Raw genomic sequence first — 24083 nt, forward strand, 5'->3', positions numbered from 1 at the left:
GTGAACAGGAAAACTCATTCAACTTATGCCAACTAAACCTACATGCTAGCCCACCTGAAGGCAAACTATGTTCAAACATGTGAAACCTCACACAAATAACAAATATTATTTGTAATGTCATTTAAATTACAACAAAACATAATTTAGAAATTGTATTAATTATCTATATGCTGATATTATTTGGAGACTTGTACATGCAAAAACTGAAGACATTATTGAAGGAAGAGAAAGTTGCTTATGATGAGTAAACAGTGACAGAAATAAATGAAATTTGACTGGGTGTCTTATCACTTTTCCCCATCTCACTCCCAGAAGAGAAGCCAGTACCATATTTCTCCAAGCACATTGATGGAAAATTATGCTGAACCTTAGTGGGAAGGAAAATAATGTAAGAAGGATGAAAAGAATAGGAGGTGTAAAGTCAGTGCTAGGGAGGAGATGGTAGCTGGAGGTTCTAAAGAAAGTAGGGACCAGCATCCTGCTTGCTTATATTGTCTACAGAAGATGTCTAGCATATTTTTTCAAATAAAAATTAACAAGAGGTGACTTTAGAAAGTCGTACACTAGATTCTGTGACTCTCAATATAGGCAAAACTATTCTTGTGAAAATCTGGGCACAATTAAGGGAGCCACTCATTATCAGGGAAGTGTACTGGCTTTGATATGACACTCTTAGTGACATGGATTGATGTACAGAGACCAAAACTCCAGTGTTCTAGAATATGTAATACCCTCACAGGGAAGTTGCTCAAAGCATGCAGGCAGGAAACACCAAATGATGAATGTAATTCAATTTCCCACCAACAGATGAAAGAAAGATTAGAATTGATTATATTTGATTTACATAAAAAGTAATACTTCTTGCACTCAAATATGACTGCTGCAAGTAAATGCTTTTTAAACATACTTAATGTGAATAAGGGAATATAATTAACCATGATTTGTGGACCAACCTGTAAGAGGATTATCATGATAGGATTCAGTTTCTATTCACTATGACCACTACAACAATCCAGTCCAGTATTTCCTTGAAAGACTGGCAAAGATGCTAGAAGTCACTTAATAGCTACAGTTCATTGCGTTTTGCTTTCTATGTGTTATTTGAAACAGATGGAATCAGAAAGTGGCTGAATGAGGCAGAATAAGGGACATGAGTATATTAGTATAATTCGATTGACCCCTAGAAAATAATGGTACATGTCATCATCTGATTCTTCTTAGTTTAATATCACAATTTATTTGTTAGAATGCCCAGAATGGATGCTTTTTACTAACTTTCTAATAAAATGATATTAACATATTAATACTATTCTATGGTTTGAATGCCTCCTCAAAAACTCATGTTGAAATTTAATTGCCATTTTTATGGTTAGGGCCTTTAAGAGATGATGAGGTGGAGCCCTAATGGATGGATTAATGCCATTATTTCAGGAGTAAGTTGAATCAATGCTTACATATCCCAAAAGTGGGTTCCAGATACAAAGGATGAGTTAAACCTGATACCTTACTCTGTCTGTCCTATATGCTTACTTGAAAGAGCATGCCTTTTTATTATTTTATGACACAGCAAGAAGGTCCTTCCAAGATGCCGGCACTGTGATCTTAGACTTACCAGCCTGAAGAACTTTGGGAAATAAATGACTTTTCTTTATAAATTATTCAGTCTCTGGTATTCTGTCATAGCAGCAGAAAACAGACTAAAATACTATCAAATCTTATAAATACCATAACCAGTTAACACTAACTAAACCAATACTATGTGGATTGCATAGAAATGCATAATTAATTCAATGAACTTAGGAATCTAGGGTAGTTGATGCACTTAGGAATGAGAAATGCTTGCCTTAACTATTTCCTCCTCTGCTTTAAGTATCCTTACAGAATTATTAATAATTAACTTCAGTTCTGTTTATAATCTTTATGATATTCACATATTCTGTACTGTTCCTTTTAAATTGTTACTTAAATGTATCTTACTACTCAGGCAATATATTTCAACATAAAATATCATCACTTTATACTAAGAAAGTATTTCCTGACAAATATAAATGCCATCTGACCTAGTGGCAAAATCATAATCATTGCCACCATCATCTCCACTGAGCATAGATACAAGGACAATAAATTCCATTTCATAACATCATTTGACAGATAAAATTCCCAGAAGTTTGCTCAGGTTACTGAGGTATAACTTTAAATCATGTGTAAAATAAGACAAAAAGGAAATTATATTTCTTCAAAAGAAAGTTACAAGAAAAAAAATCTCTCAATCAAAATTTAAGAGTAAAAGGAAAAGTCAAATATATTCATCCTATAGTCTAAGAAAATAAAATGTTTCTTTTGACAAAGAAGCAGAGAGTTTTTATCATAACCCAAATATTAAAAGTATGCTTCACAAGAAATAATACAACATGGTCGGTTGCTGTGTAGAAAAATGTTAACTAAAGATTAATATTTTAATTGAAGGGGAAGGAACACTTCCAAACTCATTGTATAAGACAACATTATTACCTGATACCAAGGCCAGACAAGGATGCTTCAAAGGAAAATTACAGGCCAATATCCCTGATGAACATAGATACAAAACTCCTTAATAAAATACTAGCATACTGAATTCAACAGCACATTAAAATGATCAAGTGGGATTTATCACTGGATGCAACAAAGTTTCAACATACATAAATCAATACATGTGCTACACATAAAATGAAGAACAAAAAATGGTGATCATTTCAATAAACGTAGAAAAACATGTGACAAAATTCAACATTTTCTCATGTTAAAAACACTCTCAACAAATTGTGTATAAAAGGAATACACCTCAAAATATTAAAGGCCATGTCTGACAAATCTGCAACTTATATCATACTCAATGATGAAAAGTTGAAAGTTTTCCTCTAAGACATGGGTATTCATTCTCACTAATTGCATCTATATAGTACTGGAAGTCCTACCCAGAGTATTAGGAAAGAAAAAGAAATAAAATACATCCATATTGGAGAGGAAAAAGTAAAATTGTCTATTTACAGATGATATGATCTTATATATGGAAAACAGTGAAGATGCCAGCAAAATAATTAATAAACAAATTCAGTAAAGTTACAGGATATAAAATCAACATACAAAAATCAGCTTATACTATACACAGCCTATACTACACACTTCTATATACTGACAAACGATCTGAAAAATAAATTTTAAAATCTTATATATGATAGCTACAAAAAGAAGCTATTTGGGAATACATTTAACCAAGAAGGTAAAAGATCTATGCACTGAATATGATAATACTGATGAAAGAAACTAAAAAAATACACCAATAAAAAAATATTCTGTGCCTATGGATCAGAAGAATTGATATCATTAAAATGTCCATGCTAACCAAAGTCATCTGTAGATTAAATGCAACCCTTACCAAAATTCCAATGTCATTTTTCACAGAAATAGAAAATAATCTTGAAATTCATGTGGAACCACAGAGATATGATGTTATGTCTATGGGGTGAAGCTTTACTCCCCTGCCTTTGGAAAAGGCAAGGAAGAGTGGGAAGGATTGCATCTTGTTGTTTGAATGCCAGCTTAGCTGCAGTACAATAGAACACCAGGTAGACTTCTATGATTTTTGACTCCTGACTCCTGGATGGCACTGCTGGACTCACCTGGGGTCTGGTGGACCTCACAATGCTGAAGGGAAAGACGCAGGCCTGGCTGGCTTTGCCACCTGCTAACTGTAGAGTTCCAGGGCCGTGAGTGAACAGGCAGTAGTAGCCAGGAAGTGGTTACAGCAGGCCTTAGGAAAGATCCAGTGCTGTACTGTCTTCGGGTCTGACCCAGTGTAGTCATAGTGATGTTTCCCATAGGGGTAGTTGTGTCACTCGATCCCCAAATTTAAGTGGCTCAGAACAGAGAGAGAGACTTTTTGTTTGGGAGAAAGTAAGGGAAGAGAACAAGAGTCTCTGCCTGGTAATCCAGAGAATTCTCCCAGATCTTGTGCTAGACCATCAAGGTGGTACTTCCACAAGTCTGCAAGAACCACAGCATTACTGGGCTTCGGGTGCCCCCTAAAGCAGATACAGCTTATACCATAACACCAAGTCATTTGAAATATCTGGAAAGACTTCCCAAAAGGACAGCTATGAAAGAGCCCAGAGAGTAAAGACTACATTAAATATCTAACTCTTCAATGCCCAGACAGGAAAACATGACCTCACCTAATGAACTAAATAAGGCACCAGGAACCAATCCTGGAGAAACAGAGATGTATGACCTTTTAGACAAAGAATTAAAAATGTCTGTGTTGAGGAAATGCAAAGTAACTCAAGAACACAGAGAAGAAATTCAGAATTCTCTTAGATAAATTTAATAGAGTATGAAATAACCAAAGGAATCAAGCAGAAATTCTGGAGCTGAAAAATGCAATAGATATAAGTGAATAAGGCATCAGAGGTCTTTAAAAGCAGACTTAAGCAAAAGAAAGGGTTAGTGAGCTTCAAGGCAAGCTATTTTAACATACACACAGAAGACCAAAAAAAAAAAAAAAAGGGAGAATTTAAAAAATAAAGCATATCTACAGGATCTAGAAAATGCCTCCAAAGGGCAAATCTAAGAGTTATTGACCTTAAAGTGGAAGCAGAGGAAGAGATTGGGGCAAAAAGTTTATTCAAAGTGATAATGACAGAGAACATCCCAAACCTAGAGAAAGATATCAATATCCCAGAACAAGAAGGTTATAGAACACCAAGCAGATTTAACTCAAAGAAGACTACCTAAAGGCATTTAATAATCAAACTCCCGAAGGTCAAGGATAAAGCAGCAAGAGAAAAGAAGCAAATAACATACAATAGAGCTCCAATACATCTGGTAACAGATTTTTCAGTGGAAATCTTACAGTTCAGGAGAGAGTGATATGACATATTTAAAGTGCTGAAGGATAAAAACTTTTACCCTAGAATAGCATATCTCGTTAAAATATCCTTCAAACACAAAGGAGAAATAAATACTTATACAGACAAACAAAAGCTGCCGGATTTGAATACCAGACCTTTCCTACAAGAAATGCTAACGGGGTACACTTCAATCAGAAAAAAAAAGGACATTAATGAGTAATAAATAATCACCTGATGGTATAAAATTCATTGGTAATAGCATGTACGCAGAAAAACACACTTTAATATAACACTGTAACTGTAGTGTGTAAACTACTCTTATCCTAGATAGAAGATTAAATGATGAACCAATCAAAAATAGTAACTACAACAACTTTTCAAGACATAGTATAAGATATAAATAGAAACAAACAAAAGTTAAAAAGTGGGGGGATGAAATTAAGGCATAGAGTTTTTATTAGTTTTCATTTTGCTTGTTTGTTTATACAAATAGTGTAATTATCAGGTTAAAATAATTGGTTATGAGATAGTATTTGCAAGTCTCATAGTAACCTCAAACCAAAAAACATAACATATATACAAAAAAGATAAAAAGCAAGAAACTAAATCATATCACCAGAGAAAATCACCTTCACTAGAGGAAAACAGGAAGGAAAGAAAGAAGAGAAGCCCATAAAACAACCAGAAAACAAACAACAAAATGGCAGGAGTAAGTTTTTACTTATCAGTAATAACATTGAATGTAAATGGACTAAACACTTTAATCAAAAGATATAGAAACCGATGAATAAACAAGACCCATTGTTCTATTGCCTACAAGAAACACACTTAACCTGTAAAGACATATATAGATTGAAAATAAAGGGATGGAGAAAGATATTTCATGCCAGTGGAAACCAAAAATAAAAACCTAGAAAGTAATAACAAGAAAAATTTTGGAAACTATTCAAATACATGGTGTCACTATACTTAGACAAAGTAGATTTTAAGACAAAAGTTATAAGAAGAGACAAAGAAGGTCACTGTATAATGATAAAGAGGTCAATTCAGCAAGATAATATAACAATTGTAAATATATATGCACCCAACATTGGATCACCCAGATATGTAAAGGAAATATTGTTAGAGCTAAAAAGAGAGATAGGATCCATTACAATAATAGCTGAGACTTCAAAATACCATTTTCAGCAGAAAATCAGACAAAGCAACATCAGACTTAATCTACACTTTAGACCAAATGGATGTAATAGATATTTACAAAACATTTCATCCAAGAGCTGCAGAATAAGCATTCTTTTCCTCAGCACATAAATCATTCTCAAGGATAGACCATATGTTAGGTCACAAAACAAGTTTTAAAACATTAAAATAATGAAAAATCATCAAGTATTTTCTCCTACCACAATGGAATAAATCTAGAAGTTAATAAGAAGAATGTTGGAATTTATTCAAATACATGGAAGTTAAACAATATGCTCCTGAATGACCAGTGGATCAATGAAGAAATTTAGAAGGAAATTGTAAAATTTCTTGAAACAAATGATAGTAGAAAAACATACTAAAATCCATGCAAAAGCAGCACTAACAGGGAATTTTATAGCTATAAGTGCCTACATCAAAAAGAGAAAACTCTTGAAATGAAAAATCTAATGATGCATCTTAAAGAACTAGAAAAGCAAGAGCAACCCAAACCTCAAATTAGAAGAAAACAAATAATAAAGGTCAGAGCAGAAATAAATGGAATCAAAACGATAAAAATACAAAAGATCAGCAAAACAAAAAATTGGTGTTTTGAAACAGATATATGAAAACGTGCTTAAGATCACTGATCATAAAATAAATGAAAATCAAAACTACAATGAGATATAATTTTACCCCAGTTAAAATGGCTTATGCCCAAAAGACAGGCAATAACATATGCTGATGAGGATGTGGAGAAAAGAGAACACTTGTCCACTGTCGGTGGGAATATAAAGTGGTACAATCAATATGGAGAACAGTTTGGAGGTTCCTCAAAAAATAAAAAACTTATTTACCACATGAGCCAGCAATCCTGCTGCTGGGCATATATTCGAAAGAAAGGAAATCAGTTTATTGAGGAGATATCTGTATTCCTATGTTTGTTGCTACATTGTTTACAACAGCTAAGAACTGTAAGCAACTTAACTTTCCAACAACAGATGAATGAATAAAGGAAATATGGTACATATACACAATGAAGTACTATTCAGCCATAAAAAAGAAAAGAGAGCCAGTCATTTGCAACGACATGGATGGAATTGGAGATCATCATGTTACGTGAAATAAGCCAGGCACAAAAGATAAACATCACACGTTCTCACTTATTTGTGGGATCTAAAATCAAAACTATTGAACTCATGGATGCAGAGAGTAGAAGGATGGTTACTAGAGGTTGGAAATGGTAGTAGGGGGTTAGAAGGGAGGTGGGGATGGTAAAGGGTACAAAAAATAAAATAAATAAGACCTACTATTCAATGGCACAATAGTGTGACTATAGTCGATAATAATTTAATTGTATATTTCAAAATAACCTAATGAGTATAACTGTATTGTTTGTAACTCAAAGGATAAGTGCTTGAGGCCATGGATACCTTATTCTCCATGATGTGCTTGTTGCTCTTTGCATGCCTGTAGCAAAACATGTCATTTACCTCATAAATATATATACCTACTATTTATTCACAAAAATAAAAAATTTGAAAAGTTGTACTTTGCTTATTTTGGAGCCAATTATGCTATATGATTATTATGAATGATATAATCAAAATTAAAAGGATAAAGTTGATGCATAATTTCTTTCATAATTAGAAGTGTCAAGAGAAGCCAGTTCAAACAATAAAAAAATTAGTAACTGTTTTATCATCCTGAGAGAATCTTCAAAAAAGTAAAATTATGTGTCAAGTTTCATAAAAAGTGCCAATATTCCGTTCTTTATATCACAACAAAGAATTGGCAAATAATTCACTTTGACTTGGTAGATGTTTAATAAATAACAAATGTCATTTGATTGCTGAATTCCATTTATAAAGTTATCAATTTCTTTAATAAATAGAGTTCAATTTCAAATGCTATCAATCAACATTAGAGTGTATACAACATCCTGCAATAATTGATTTTCCATTGAAAAATAAGAATTGGCTAAGAAGAAAACAGTATAACAGCAATATCTGCCAGCTGGATAGAATAAAACTTAGCTACTTTCCTCCAGTTTTCTAATATTCATGTAGAGAAATTATTTCTATAATTGCAAATAGGATTATAACTGTAAACGTAATGGCAATATAGTTTTAAATAAATTATAGAGGGTTTTCATATGCATACCATCCGATTGGTGGTCATTTCAGTTAAAAGGAGTAAAATTTAACCCATTTTACTTGTGTTAATACATCTGGTATTAATAAAGAGCACCAGTACAGGACTCACACACACACAAGTTATTTTGCCCATTTTTTTTCTCATTTTATCTTCACAGCAATTAAGTAAAATAGGGTAAGTAAATCCCCATTTTTACAATATAAACCCTCCACAGTTTTAGAAACCACATTTGGTGGCAGTTTAAAAAGCCATCATCTAAGTTAAGTAATTCTGGTATCATAAAGGTTTTTTTAATGTTTAAGTTATACAGAATATCTAATTATAAACTTCTGGCTATTTTATAGCTAATATCTTAGGTGTAAGTGCATAATCAGTATAAATAAATATATTGAGTAATAAAAAAAATCACATCAAGTCTACAAATATTTATTCAGTATGCACCAAAGAGGGTACTAAATTCTGGGTCACTTGTATCAATTGGTTATAATTTCTGAAATGATTACTCCTACTATAAAGTAGGAAGATCATGAACAAACGCTTACAGAAGGCAAATAAAATCATGGCTCTGGGATCAGAGTGGGGCTGGTGGGTGTGGAGATGGGAAGTGGGAATGGATAGAGATGAGTTTGTATAGCAGGCATATGTTGTGGAAGGCTTATAGCTACCATTGTATTTTGACTTAATTCATTTGATAATATTAAGACATAGAAGGAAAGGTTTATAATAATTAGATCATTATTTTAATAACATTTTGCCATTTGGAGAGAATGTATGCATTTCTCCTCCAACTTCAGCAGATTAGTGTCAGTTTCTTTTCTGTTTCTATGTTTCTTGTACATGCTTCTATTGTTACCCTCAAGATATTATATTTAAATTTATTCATTTATGTAATTGTCTCTATTGTGACAGTGGAGACATTAATGAATGACAATTTGCTGAATGAAAGAATGGATGAAATCAAAGACAGACTGGAAGCCCAGAGGATGGTTAAGATTTTTTAAAAAAAGAAGATAAAAATTCAAAATAGCAATTGATTATGAATTCTCACATTAAATTAAATTTTCAGAAAATACTGTCACAATGAAAAAAATAGGACTGCTGCGAATCAGTTCTTGGAATCAATATAGTATTTAAATTCATTTTTTCCACAGTTTATTAATGCAAACTGTTTAATCACTCTAAAATACTGAGAGATTTTATTCACTTTTGTTCTCATAAATACTTAAAGTAATATTGACACAGACATAATTTTCATAAATACAGAAGTATTACAGAATGATTTTCCATCATAAACACTAAAATTGTGGCTTTTAGCTGTCCTTTATCCTACTGAGATGCAAATTACAAATGATAGAAATAAAAAATATTGAACTGCCACCCGTAGAAACACACAAATGCTGGCACAGTGTAATCCCAGCACTTGTAATCCCAGCCACCTGTAATCCCAGCACTTTGGCAGGCCAAGGCGGGCGGATCACCTGAGGTCAGGAGTTGAAGACCAGCCTGGCCAGCATGGTGAAACCCACCTCTACTAAAAATACAAAAATTAGCCAGGCATGGTGGTGGGCACCTGTAATCCCAGCTACTCGGGAGGCTGAGGCAGGAGAATTGCTTGAGCCTGGAAGGCGGAGGTTGCAGTGAGCCAAGATCACGCCATTGCACTCCAGCCTGGGCGACAGAGTGAGACTCTGTCTCAAAACAAAAAAAGGAACCACACAAATGTACATTTAAATGGTATAATTTCTACCAAAATGTATGTATTTATTGTGTTAATTTAAAATAAGATGTAAGACTTAGACGCAAAATACTCCATTGGCTTGCTGTATTATGTAGGGATTTAAGTTTTTAAAAAATGGTGAAGGAATTTTGTTTTATAAATGTGAATACCTAACAAATGAATGAACATGTTGAGATCATTTTCATTAACTAAATTAAATATACATATTGTTCACACACCAGGCATGCTCTTGCTTTGGACATTTGTGTCTTTTTCACTTCATTGCCTATAATGCAAGATAACTCCTGGATCATTCCTTCCCCTCCTTGGTGTCTTGGCTGAATTTTTGCCTTCTTGCCAAAGCTTCCTCTTACCACCTCATCTCAAATTGCAACCACATCTTCCTACATGTTATACCCACCCTCCTTGCTATATTTTTTTCCTTAGCATTTATTAGCACCTAATATATATTTAATATTTTATATATGAAATATATTTAACATTTATATATGATTTTAATATTTGTTATTATTTGTCTTAGCTATTGGAATGTAAGACCCATGCTTTCTTCACTGAAACCCTCACATGTCCAAGAAGAGAAATTGCTTTATATAATATGTACTAAAAAAAAATCTATTGAAGAAATGAATGACTCAATGATAGCATTCAGCAAACTCAAGTGCTGTGGCTGACAGTGACTAGGATTTGGGGAATGAGTAGAATGTAAAAGGAAACAAAAGTAGCTTAAGAGAAAACAAAGAAATCTTATTTTCTTTCACTACTCTCAGTGAAATTTTACATACACACACACACACACACACACACACACACACACACACCCCCCTTTAATATGAATTTCTTGAGTGCTGAAGTAAAAACTTGCATTCTTGCAGGCTGTTGTTTCGACTTCAGCACTTATAATTGTAACTAGAATAGTACTCCATAACTATGCTGAACTATTAAAATTTAATTCATGTAAATGAAAACCTTAAAAGATATGTATAGTTCTGTGTAGTGTCTTGCCCTCAGGAGCTTATACTCTGCTCTTAGAAACTACCTGAAAGTTACCTGGAATTCTTTAGGGTGGGGGAAAAATCTGTAAGCTCCATTTAGTCATGGTATTTGTTCCAATGCATACAGAGTCAACCAACGTATTCTGCATTTCTTTATTTCTGTATTTTCTTTCAGTGAAACTAAAAGGATACATATATCAAACTTAAAAGGAAGACAAACATCATTAATTTAAAAAAAGAGTTTTGGGCCATGTGTGGTGGCTCAAGCCTGTAATCCCAGAAGTTTGGGAGGCTGACACAGGAGGATCGTTTGGCCCAGGAGGTCAGGGCTAGCTGGGCAACACCCCTGTCTCTACAAAAAAATTAAAAAAAGAATAGCACATGTGGTAGTGCATGCCTGTGATCCCAGCTACTTGGGAAGCTGAGGTAGAAGGATCACTTGAGACCAGGAGATTGAGGCTACAGTGAGTAGTGATTGTGCCACTGCACTCCAACCTGAGTGACAGAGTGAGACCCTGTCTCAAAAAAAAAGAATTTACTTCCATTAAAACTATCTTTGTCCTAGTTCTTCATATTTATTTTATATTTTTATAAAATATTTAAGACTCTGATCCAACTCTCCCCTTACAATGGCTATCTTGCATTACTGCATTTCTGGGCTGTAGGTATCTTGAAAGCAAGGAAAAACCATATCATTCTACATCATTTTAGGATATACTTGTACAGGGTGGTTACTAAATAAATGTTTTGTTCTATTTGCATTCTGCATTATTTCCAGTATTTCTAAAATTTTCACTTCTACTCCTTTGCAACAACCATCTCTCTGAACTTGGTGTTTGTCACCTCCATCCACCTTTTCAGTATATTACTACTTCACATCAGTCCTCCACCAATAAGACAACATCTCATGCAGGGATGAATCCAGGTTTTTTAAGGCCTAAAACTTACACAATTTTAAGAAGAAGTGTAAGAGTATAAGTACAAAATTAGATACAAGTGAATATTTGTAAAAAGGAGAGAAGAAATAACAAAAAAAAACTGTTAAAAAGCTGACAAATGTCACGAACACCATGTATTTCTAAACCCTTCTTAAAGCCTTGTAATTGGCTTATAGGCAAGGGAGGTGCCCTAAGACCTAATTCTTTTCTGCTATGATTTATCCACTTTTGGTCTCACTTCTTTTTTCATTTACTGTGATTAGTGTCACATCCTTGATTCTAATTCTTGGATTTCCATCTCATATAACATACCCAGCTTATCACTGCTTATATAATGCTGCCTCATCTCCCATTTCCAAGCCTTAAGAAACTATGAGTTTCTTAATGTTCAATCTCTCCCTCACATCTCTTCAAAAGGTAAAATATCTCTAAGTCTCTTATGTTTAATGCTAAAGACCCAGTGAGTTTCTGTGATTTGACAAAGGTCACACGAGCGGTTGGTAACAAGATGTGTTTTCACTGACCAACATACCAAAAAAGTTATATACACAAACATCCATTGTACATATGGCCATAGATTTTAATCAGAACACAAGGTTTACTGATTAACCTATTGTTGATAAGAAGAAAAATTTAGATAGATAGCCTTTTAAAAGGTTAGCTAAAATTAGGGTTTTCCAATTAAGAGATGCTCTATTTATATGAGAAATGGCTTAATCACTTTAGGCATTATAATTTCTTTTATTTATGTAGGCTTAGTATTTAAAATGATATCTATCATTGTATCAGATATGTCTAGCAGTTAAATGTTCCCTTACATGAAGTCTAAGCTTTGTAAGATTAATATTAGTCATGAAAATAATTTTACCTATCCTTAACAAAATAGCTTCTATAGCTAGTCTATTGCTTTACAGTTATAAAAGATATTGGATCCTTTCAACCTCATTGTAATACTGTGAGTTAGATCTTGAAATCTAATTGTACAGATGAGATATGTGGAAATATAGAAAACACAAGTAAGTTGCCTGAAGTCATGAAGACAGCATTAATTGAGAGTCTTCTGACTCCAAGTCTGATGCTGTATTCATCAGAAGTGAATCTACTGTAATTCAGAGTTCAGACCTGATCATGGTCAATGATTTAAGCATGCACAAATATGGAAGACAGAATTCAAACTTAATCCAGCAAATATTCTTCATACCATCAAAGACCTTCAAAGTTGAAAGTAAACAGTTTTTTTCTTACTACTTACAATGCTCCAAGCATGACATTATGTTTCCTATATTTAATAAAAATTTTGCCAATGATTATCCCAGTTTTCCAACTAAGAACACCTGTGTCTAAAAGTTAAAAAAACTCCAGGCAATAAGTACCAGATCTGAATTTAAATCCTGATCTAACTCTAAAACCATGGCTCTCTATAAATCACTGGAGGTGCTAAAGCATTGGCTGGTTGAAGATCTGGTATGGATATTAAAAAGAGAGGTTATCATCCTTGCTTCCAAGGTAACCACTCCAAGCTTACAAAAAAGTCCAGCCTATTCCATGAAATATTGGTTAGACAAATCCAGAAATTTAACTACAGGAACAATTGTTCATCATGAAGCAATATCACTGAACACACAAATATTTTAAGGTATGTCACCCTTGATGAAGGCAATCAGGTTAGGATTTGGGGCATTGTACTGTGTTAAACAGGACATTATTTAGTTTATTTCATGTCCCTATCACAAAAATTATAATGTAAGCATAATTCTCCTCTGAAAAATTTCAAAATAAATGAATAAAGAATAGGAATACAATTTTTGTACTGGTAATGTATTTAATCACTAGTATCTGATGTGGTGTGATATTACTACATCTTAAAAATAATATATTACAACCTATCAGCCCAGGGACCAACGATTTTTATTATTCTTCACAGAAGATAGTTTCCTATTATTTATTAGAAAATGTTTGTATCAACATGAAATGTGGTCTGTGTCATGTGTACCTAACACACCAGCTTTAGGGAATTTTGAGAAATCTCATGCTAATGACCAATCCGTACCTGGTAATCCCCCTGGAACAAGAACAAGGAAGCTCACTCATCTGTGTGCTGTGTTTCTTGATCTCCAACCTTGATCACTGCCATGCCATCTGTAACATATGCCAAAAAAGCATAAGCAGAAATAGAGACTTTCTTGCCTAGGAACATTCTTCCTTATGTTATGCTGGAGTGTGTCCTCTGTCCTCTAATAATGCTACTGGAATTAGCTCTTCTACCAAAGAATCCTTCATGACAAGGAATTCCAGAGGTCAACTCCTAAAATCAAAACCACGACTCTGAAAACAGCTAATTTCACCCTTACTTCAATCCCTGATTCTCAACAATAAATCCAACAGCATTTTCTTGCCAGAAACCCTGTCAGTTCATCTTTAAGAAAAAGAGCAAGCTAACTGGACCAATTTCAATTACCTACTCTGAAACAACTAAAAACTAAGAATTAAAAAATATCCACAAATTACAATTCTTATCACAGATGCATTTCCTCACAGAATACCTATGGACAAACAATGAAGTTTCTTTGATTTCATTACAAGTCTTATGGCCTGGGATGTGCTTACTTGCCATGTAGCTCTGGCTAAATCTATAAGCAAACATTGGACATCATTGGTTTTAGCTTTGTGTTCTTCCATGCTGTGTTACCACTGATTCATTAAGAATGCTTGAAGATACATTCAGGTTTTAATGTTATGTTACTATCTTAGCTCCAAAGAGCTTTCCAAAATTTTCTAAATTTATCAATTATAATAATATAGATACAAATCTATATTTGAAGTTATCTTCAAAAGATTTTATTAACTTAAAGTTGAACTTATCAATATAAACAATTGTTTTAGGTTCATTGGATATGTGATATTTAGTTCTTATGGATTCATTGTTCTCTTACAAAAATTGCTGAAGTTTTAAAAGTATCACGATGGTAACCTATTTTACAATTATGCTATAACACAGACAACTAGGACCAAAATTAATTTGGAGAACTCGTTCAAAAAATTCAGTGATTAAATAAAGCTTAGAACCAATGATATGTATATAAAGGTTTAGATTTAGCCCATGATATTGCCCAAGTAAAATTGAATTTATCTATATCGTCTACTCTAGCTTTTCTGTAGATATAATATTGGTATAAATTGATAAAATCATATAATATTAATAAGTTTAACAATTGCTATGGATAACTGTTTTAATGTCCTAACTCACTTTATTGTATTAATTCAGAACACAAGGACTAAGTTTCTAAGTAGAGCAAAAACCTGCCTTGTGAACTTATTGAAGACTCAACTGGACATGACTATATGTCTAAATTTTTTTCCAAATCAATCAGTCTCTTCAATGAAATCACTATCAAATCTCAATAGAGATTGTCATTAAAATTAAAAAACAGATTCTAGAATTTATGTGCAAAACCAAAGGGTCAAGAATTGTTTCAAGAGCATTTTGATGAACAGCTCTAGGATGGATCCACGTACCAAACATGAGGATTTAACATAAAGATGTTACAATTAAAACAGTGTGATACTTGTGTAGAGATAGACAAATAGGCCAGTAGGACAGAAAAACAGATCAGAACAGAGAGCTCAGAAAAGACCTATGCATGCATTTAAAAAAATTAATATATGACAGAGGGACTGGTAGATCACTGCGAGTAATAATACACTATTTAAAAATGGTGCACAGTAGTACAAAGAAAAATCAATCAAGAAAACAGTCCTATTTAAAACAGCTGCAGTATAATAAAATACCTAAGAATAAATTTAATTAAATCAATGAAATATCAATCCTTACAATGGAAACTATAAAACATGAGATATCTTTTCATTTTTTATGTGTCCTCTTTAATTTTTTCAATGGATAAAAAAATTGAAAGAGCACATAAAAAATGGAAAGATATTTCATGTTCATGGATTGAAAAAATTAATATTGTTAAAATGTCCATACTATGCAAAATGATCTACAGATTCAATACAATCTTTATCAAAATACCAAAGTCATTCTTCATAGAAATAGGAAAAAAATTTCTAAAAGTTGTGTGGAACCACAAAAGGCCTTGAATAGACAAAGCAATCTTAAGTAAAAAGAACAAAGCTGGAGTCTTCACACTACCTGGCTTCAAAATATACTACAAAAGTAAAGTAACCAAAAGGGGATGGCATGGCATGAAACAGAATACAGAACCCAGAAGTAAGTATGTGCATTTACAGGCAACACAGTTTCAACAAAGGCATCAAGAATATACATGGAGAAAAGGATAGTCTTTTCAAGAAATGATGCTGAGAAAACTGGATATTCACATGCAGAAGATTAAAATTATACCACTATCACTTATCAACTCTAAGAGAAATAAAGACTTAAATTTAAGACCTGAACTTATGAAACTACTAGAAGAAAACATTAAGAGAATACTCCAGGACATTGGTATGGGCAAAAATGTTTCGAATAAGACCTCAAAAGCACAAGAAACAAAAGCAAAATTTGACAAATGGGATTACATCAACCTAAAAACTTCTGCATAGCAAAGGAAACATTCAACAAAATGAAGAGACAACAGACAGAATGGGAGAAAATATTTGCAACAATTCATCTGACAAGAGATGAATAGCTAGACTGTATAAGAACTCAAACAACTTAATAGCAAAAAAAAAAAAAAACCCTCAAATAATTTGATTTAAAAAATGAGCAAAAGATCTGAATAGACATTCTCAACAGAAGATATACAAATGGCCAAACAGATACATTAAAATGCTCAATATCATTAATCATTAGGGAAATTAAAATTAAAACCACAATGAGATTTCACCTCATCCCATTAAAAATGCCTATTATCAAAACAGAGATGCTGGCAAGGAAATGAGAAGAGCAGATGGTGGTGAAGATTTGAAGAAAAATGCTTGTACGCTGTTTGCGGCAATGTAAATTAGTCCAGCCACTATAAAAAACAGTATGGAGATTCCTCAAAAAAACAAAAATAGAACTACTGTAAACTCATCAATCCCACTTCTAGGTATATATCCAAAAGCAAGGAAGTAAGTATATAGAAGAGATATCTGCACTCTCATGTCATTACAGCACTATTCAAAATAGCAGAGAGATGAAATCAAACTGTGTTCATTAAGAGATGAATGAGTAAAAACTGTGGTATAAATACATAGAATATTATTTATTCATAAAAGAATGTAATCATATTATTTGCAGCAACATAGATGAAACTGGAGGACATCATATTAAATTAATAAGCCTGGCACAGAAAGACAAATATTGCACATTCTCATTCATATGTGGGAACTGAATAAATTGAGCTCATGAATGTAGTACATAAAATAGCTGCTACCAGCAAGTGGTGCAAAGGGGAGAAAGGAGAGGGACTGTTCAATGAGTACTAACATACAGTTAGATAAGAATAACTTCTAGACTTTGCTAGCACAAAGGGTGACTATAGCTAGTAATAATTTATTGTATATTTCCGAGTAGCAAGAAGGAAAGATTTGAATGTTTCCAACACAAATAAATGATAAATGTTTGAGGTGATGGATATCCCAATTATCCAGATTTCATCATTACACATTGTATGCATGTATGAAAATATCACATGTACTCTACAAATACATACAACTATTATGTACCAATAAAAAAAAATGACCCAGAAGCATATAGCCCTTCAGGAGCTGAGCCACTCTAGAGATGGCTTGGGGATCCTTGTTGAAAAAACAAGACAAAAGCACTGTTAAAGTTACTGAAATATAAAGCTTTAAAAAATGGTACATAGGAAACTGATTACACATATTGAGTAGGAAAACAAAACTAAAATATGAACTTTCTACTTCGAGCCACAGATAGATTAAAAACAACTTAATTCTGTGAGCATAAGAACATTTCTGGAATGTAAGATTTTACAGTTTTTAGAAGAAAATAAAGAATAATATATTTAAGACTTCAGGGCATGGAGAATTTCCTAAACAATACAACACATTTACAAAACTTAATTGAAACAAAATGACAAATTTGACTATATTAAAACTTCAAATTTTGTTTTACAAAAAATAAAAACACAGAAACTAAAAATATAAGCCATATACTGTGGGAAAGTACTTATATCCAACATATTTGACAAAGGATTATATCCAGAATATATAAAGATGCCGTAAAAATGATTAAAAATACACAAACGATCCAATTAAAGAAGAGGTAAAAAGATGAGTCAAATCACAGACGAGAAATATCCACGAGCTAACAAGATTAACAAAATATGATCATACTCAGTACTACTGAAACAAAAGCAACAATGGAAAACCACTGCACAGCAGATTTGATAAAAGGAAAGGTAAAGAGGAACAAGTATGCATAGAAATGAGAACACTAATTTGATACTGACAAATGTAAAAAGAATATGAAACAGTTGGGAGAGAAATGTGGAAAAAAATCAACTAGTTGAAGAAGCCACACACATTCTCCTACATTATTTGACAAGATTGATAGTCATTATAACCCAGAAATTTAAGTTGTATTGTAGAATAAACTCCTATACATAGGCACAAGGAGACTACACAAAAAACTAATCATAGTATTGTTTAAAACAGCACAAATAAAGCAAAGAAAAATTACAATGTCCTAAATAACCAGAAAATGTTTAAATTAAACTGTAGTAGAGACATCTATAACAGAATTCTATCCAGTAGTAAAAATAAATGAGCTAGAGTTACATAGATCTTTTGATTAATCTCCAAAACATCATGTGACTTAAAAGTGGCATAAAGACATGTATGGTAAGATATTATTTTAAATAAAAATTTTCAAATAAGCTAAATGAATCTTATATAGTTGTGGATACATACATAACACTGTAAAGAAACGTAAGCAAAAGTATAACCCGAATTAAGTCTGATATTTTATCTTGGTATAGTAACAGAGGTTTGTGAGTTGAGGGGTGACTATAGGAAGCTTTAACTGATTTATAGGGCCTATATCTTTTAAAAACATGAAAGAAACATGGTAAAATTTTAAAATAAACCAGTATGATAGGTACCTGGCTGTTTGCTATATTATCCTGTAAAGTTTTTTTTTTTTCACATTGGAATCTTTTCAATGAAAATTGCAGGTCATAGCCTGATGAAGTGTTAAATTGCATACATCAGACAATGAGAATGCTGAGACTCTCCATCCCCCATACACACTCCTGCCATCCTCTCCCACTCTCATTGGAATCAAAGAAATCACAGATGTAAGGTGTTGTGCTGGGCATCTTAATAAATGAAATGAGAAAAACTTAGGAGTAAGCTACGTGAGTGTTATACGAAAATTTTGCTGACTGGGGAAGAGGCTCAGACTAAAAGGAAGGAACATCACGTCCAGTTTTATGCAGTTTAAACATCAAAACTCGTGCCTACTCTGTAATGGAGAAATTCAACTATTGAGTTGTTTCAATAAAAATTTACAAGATTGAGAGCAAAACACATTCACTATTAAGTGCAAATGAATCACAAACAGATGTGTCAGGCAGAAAACACTTCCACATAATACTTGCTATTTTGAGTTCAGATTTTAACTTCTAATCTAAAACTCCTCTCTTTTGTGTCCCCACCCTTGCTCAACCACAGAGTAAAGACAGTATTTTGGATCTTCTGGACTAAAGAAGAACTGGCAAAGAAAAATCTCCTTCTCATACTCAAGTCATTGCACAGGAAGACGGTTCTGCAGTTCCAGATTGGAGGGGTTCTTCGGTCAGTAACCACCCTGTCCTCCCATCCCAGAGATCTGAATTTAAATTCAAAGCAAAGTAACACTGAGGAAAAAAATAAACCTAGCATAAATTTATGTAAATATATGAGCAGTTAAGTTCAAGGTTGTGAGAACATGTGCCCTGAGGAAACTTGCCATTTTGCATATTATTTTAAAAAGATAATCAAAAGGTTTTGAAATATTGGTGCTGTCTTAAATGCTTAAACATACATGATTAATTACAAACAGTAGTGTATAAACCACACGTATCATTTTATTTGCTTCACACAACCCTGTGAGGAGTGGCATCTTAATAAGTATCCTACTTTTGAAAACAAAAGGTTTTTTTCTTAAAAAAAGATCACTTATTTCTTTATATATTGCTTGGATCTTTGCTACTGTCATTATGCTGGACACTGAGTATGCAGGAAAAAAAAAAAAAAAAACCTGACAAGGTTAAAGTACCCAATAGTCTGTCTATTGGGTACCCAATAGACATCTGTCTGCACAGAGTGGTAAGGAACACAGTGCAGGGGTGCAGTCTCGGTTCACTGCAAGCTCCGCCTCCTGGGCTCAAGTGATCTGCTCACCTTGACTCCCAACACGCTGAGATTACAGGAGTGAGCCACCAGGACTGGCCTGAAACTGATATTTATCGGAGTAAAAAAGAAGTTTCTATTTATCATAAGGTATTGACAATTGTATTATGAATTTCCCAAATTTGGAGAGGACTAGAACACTGATCTTAGATGAATATATGAAAATAGTTATTTTTAAAGAATAAGCATGTAATAAATTCAAAACTTCCTACAATTGTATTGAGTAGGTTTCACCTAGTAAAACAGTCAAGAGAATATACAGTTATTTACAGAGAAGACATCTAATTTTTTAAGCCTATTAGTTGAGATGCTGATTATATTGAACTTAAATATAAAAATGATTCATAATCATTAATCTAGGAAAAAAGATTTAAAATGAAAGTTGTAAATATATATTCAAAGTCCATATATTCTAGTACACTTTTAGATGGTCAAATTAGTTCAACAAGAAACACTGATGACAAAGACCAAAATGAGAGACAACATTATGTACCATTTAACACCCCAACATGGCTGGACATTTCACAGCCCCAATACTGTTAGTCAAAAAATTGCTCAAATTTTAACCCTAAATCTAATAGCAATAAATAGCACATCAGAAACTTAATTAGATTTATAAATTCCCCAGATGTTTGCCTTCATCTTTTTTATAGAACAAAGACTAATTTATGCAACTAAAACAAAGAATAATAGGCTGCAAAAAATTATTCTCTGTCCAGCATTTGTGTAGGAATGTCTACTAAGTGTTACTGGGAAATAAATTTTAAGATTTTGGGATATTATAATCCTTCAAGTACTTGATTCTCTGAGTTCTTTCAGAAAATCATTATAGATTGGTTGAAAACTAAAAAATTGGTTCAGGAAATTTTTAATAATAAAGTTTTTGAACTGCATTTATTATTTTAGGAGATGGCACACATACTATTATTAGGAGTGTTTTAAAACCAGTTTCTTGAGTATAATCTAATGATTTTGCAATGATAATTATTGCTAATTCTCTAAAACGTAACATTCTCCTATATTACATAATAAGATAGACTACCTTGTTTACAAAGATTTTTCAAAAAAAGATTGAATAAAATCTTTTTTTTTCAATGAAATAACCAGAGCAGTCATTCAGTACTTTCAGAATAGCACTTGGTTTATGAGCACCAGAAAACCTATATGATTGGTCAATATATTTTAAATGAATACATTGAAAGAACAAAAGCTAGAGGAAATATGAAAATACTCTTGTTTTCCCAAAGTCAACATAGTCAGTGTCTGTGTCACTGAGTCCTGCAAAAGTGTTAAAATGTTAGAATCTGATGTCTTAAAAACCTGTTATATGCTAGTTAGCCTGATTTGATCATTCCGCAATGTACATATGTATTGAAGCATCATATTGTAATTCATAAATATATACAGGTATTATTGTCAATTAAAAATAAAAATGAAACTCTAAAAATAAAAGCTATACCAAAATATTTTTAGAATCTGTGATAAGAGAAATGAACAAACTGAGGAAAAGCGGGAGACCTAGTCAAACTTTTCCGAACAACAGCTTTACAAACTGAGATAGAAAAGAGTAAACTCTAAGAATCCTACTGCCAACCAAGGTGTTTTGTGTTTTAAATGAACTGGAAGATGATATTGAATCTGTAAGGGTGCAATCTATATAATTCTGTATTCAGAAATGCACAAAACAAAGATATATGTGAAAGAGATGATCAATCTCTGTGTCTGCCTGGAAGTCATTAAACCAGTAGAAAAATCCAGTTATATAAACATACCATCTATCTATTTATTTACATATGTATAATTTTTCCTTAGGAAAGAATTAACTTTAAACTATGAAATGTGATCACCTTTATTGCCTTCAATAAATAAATTTCTAGAAATCAATAATGTTGAATATTTTTTAATTGGGAAAAAAACACACCCAACCTCCAGTGATACACAATTGGCATTACTATAATACCTCACATCAGCCATAAAAATCAGGGCTGTATCTCAACCAATCTACTGCTTTAGAAATTCAGGATAATCTATAAGGGGTTGAGACTGAAGGATATAATGTAAAAATTAAACACAAAACTATAGGCAAAAACAAGTGTGCGCGCGCGCACACACACACACACACACACACACACGTACCAGTAAATGTACTGCTCTAAACAAGGTGAATGCTTGTGGTTACCCATTTGGACTGGTGAACTTCTAGCTAGTTAATCTTTAGACATAAAAGGAATAAACCTTTATCATTGTCACCCGGGAGCATAGAACACAGAATACAGGTATAACCTTCATGAAGGGGAGAAAAGATATGATGTCCCATATGTTAACATTATTCTCCAAAATATTTAATGTTCAAAAACAGTATTTAAATATTGACAATCAAGACAGCATCATGAATCTAATAGAAATATTAACAAGTAGTTCATTAAAGAGCTATGTTGTAAGAGTGAATAAAACAAAGCTGGAAATCATAAATAACAAATTATGGGTTTGGATTATATACGAACTGGACTTCAGTCAGAGGATCTATACTGATAGAAAGGCCTGTCTTAACACCTTGGCAAAACTTACAGAGAATGAGATAATTAATTAAATAATTCTGTCACTATGGCCAATTCAAGCTATCATCATGATGTTACTGAATTTGAAGTTGGGAAGAGATTTGTACAGAATATCTTATTGATGTGGAGCAACCTGGCTCCAGCATAACGTTGTCATGAATAAATACTGTTTCCAAAAGTGAAAATAAAAAGATTGCATTTACTTTATCACAATGTTCATTATTAAAAAATCACCAAAAGTTTGCAAACTATATTTATGTAGAGAATCTGGAGAATGCAAATGACCATACTATCTGACTGACAATTTAAAATTATCATTATGTATTTTGAGAATCTAGGTGCAATATTTTAGGTGAATGAAAATGATTAAGTACATATTTTACGGCCCATTAGCTCCAACTCTAATGATCATTACTTTAAAATACTTTTGATGTAATGAGGTGTTTAGTATCTAAAAATAGACCACACCTAGTACAGGGATTGGCAAATGTTTTCTGTAAAGGGCCGAGAGTAAATATTTTAGATGCTGCCGACAATACACTCTCTGTTATGAATGCAGTTCTGCTATTGTTTTGGGAAAGCACCAGGCTCAATATGTAAATAAATGATCATGACTGTGTTCCAATAAAACAGCATTTACATAAGCAGGCAGCAGATGGATAAAGCCTGTGGCCATCCACAGTTTGTTAACCCAAACTTAGTATGTACTGAATCAATCGGAATTATTTTGTAGCTCTAATTTCAGTATAATTTTTCTTGGTGTTTGTGAAACATTTTCATAGATAACTAAAGTTATTTTAACAAAATTGCCCCAGTAAAAAAAGTTTTGACTAGTGTTTCTTAAACAAGATACTTCTGTAGCTAACTGCCAAAAGGACAATGCAATTGAAAATAAAATGAATATATTTGTGGACATATATTCTTTTACATTACTATACCAAAATTTCACAACTAACCGTAAGGAGAGAGGTTTACCTACATAGAGAAGGATGGGAACATTTGCATATTAAATTAAAATGTATTTAATATGAGTGCATTCACTTTATTTTACTTTAAAATTCCTTATTCTTACCTTCCACAAGTTTCCCTGTCTGTTCCGCACTTCCCCCAGGAAGAATCTTGGCAATATAGGCTCCAATTTCTCCACTATGTCCAGGGATTTCTTTACCACCCACAATTCTAATTCCTAATCCATTACCTGTATTAAACAATTAGCAAATTATTAGTACTAATTTAAGAAGGAACTATAGTTATCACAAGTTACAGAGTGCACAAAA

General features: G+C 32.8%; 1 protein-coding gene across 7 annotated transcripts in view; it reads right to left on the minus strand.

Annotated features, from left to right (window-relative positions):
• PCLO (piccolo presynaptic cytomatrix protein) overlaps window positions 1-24083 on the minus strand; it is a 421390-nt gene that overhangs the window by 106080 nt on the left and 291227 nt on the right. For all 7 annotated transcript variants that reach the window (XM_064375087.1, XM_064375077.1, XM_064375065.1 and 4 more), the window contains exon 10: window positions 23879-24004. In XM_064375087.1, coding sequence (XP_064231157.1) covers window positions 23879-24004 — 126 coding nt within the window. The remainder of the gene's footprint in view (window positions 1-23878; window positions 24005-24083) is intronic.

The sequence above is a fragment of the Aotus nancymaae genome, unplaced genomic scaffold (genome assembly GCF_030222135.1).
Source record: "Aotus nancymaae isolate 86718 unplaced genomic scaffold, 86718_ANA_hifiasm-v0.15.2.pri h1tg000002l, whole genome shotgun sequence".
In the NCBI taxonomy this organism is placed as follows: Eukaryota; Metazoa; Chordata; class Mammalia; order Primates; family Aotidae; genus Aotus; species Aotus nancymaae.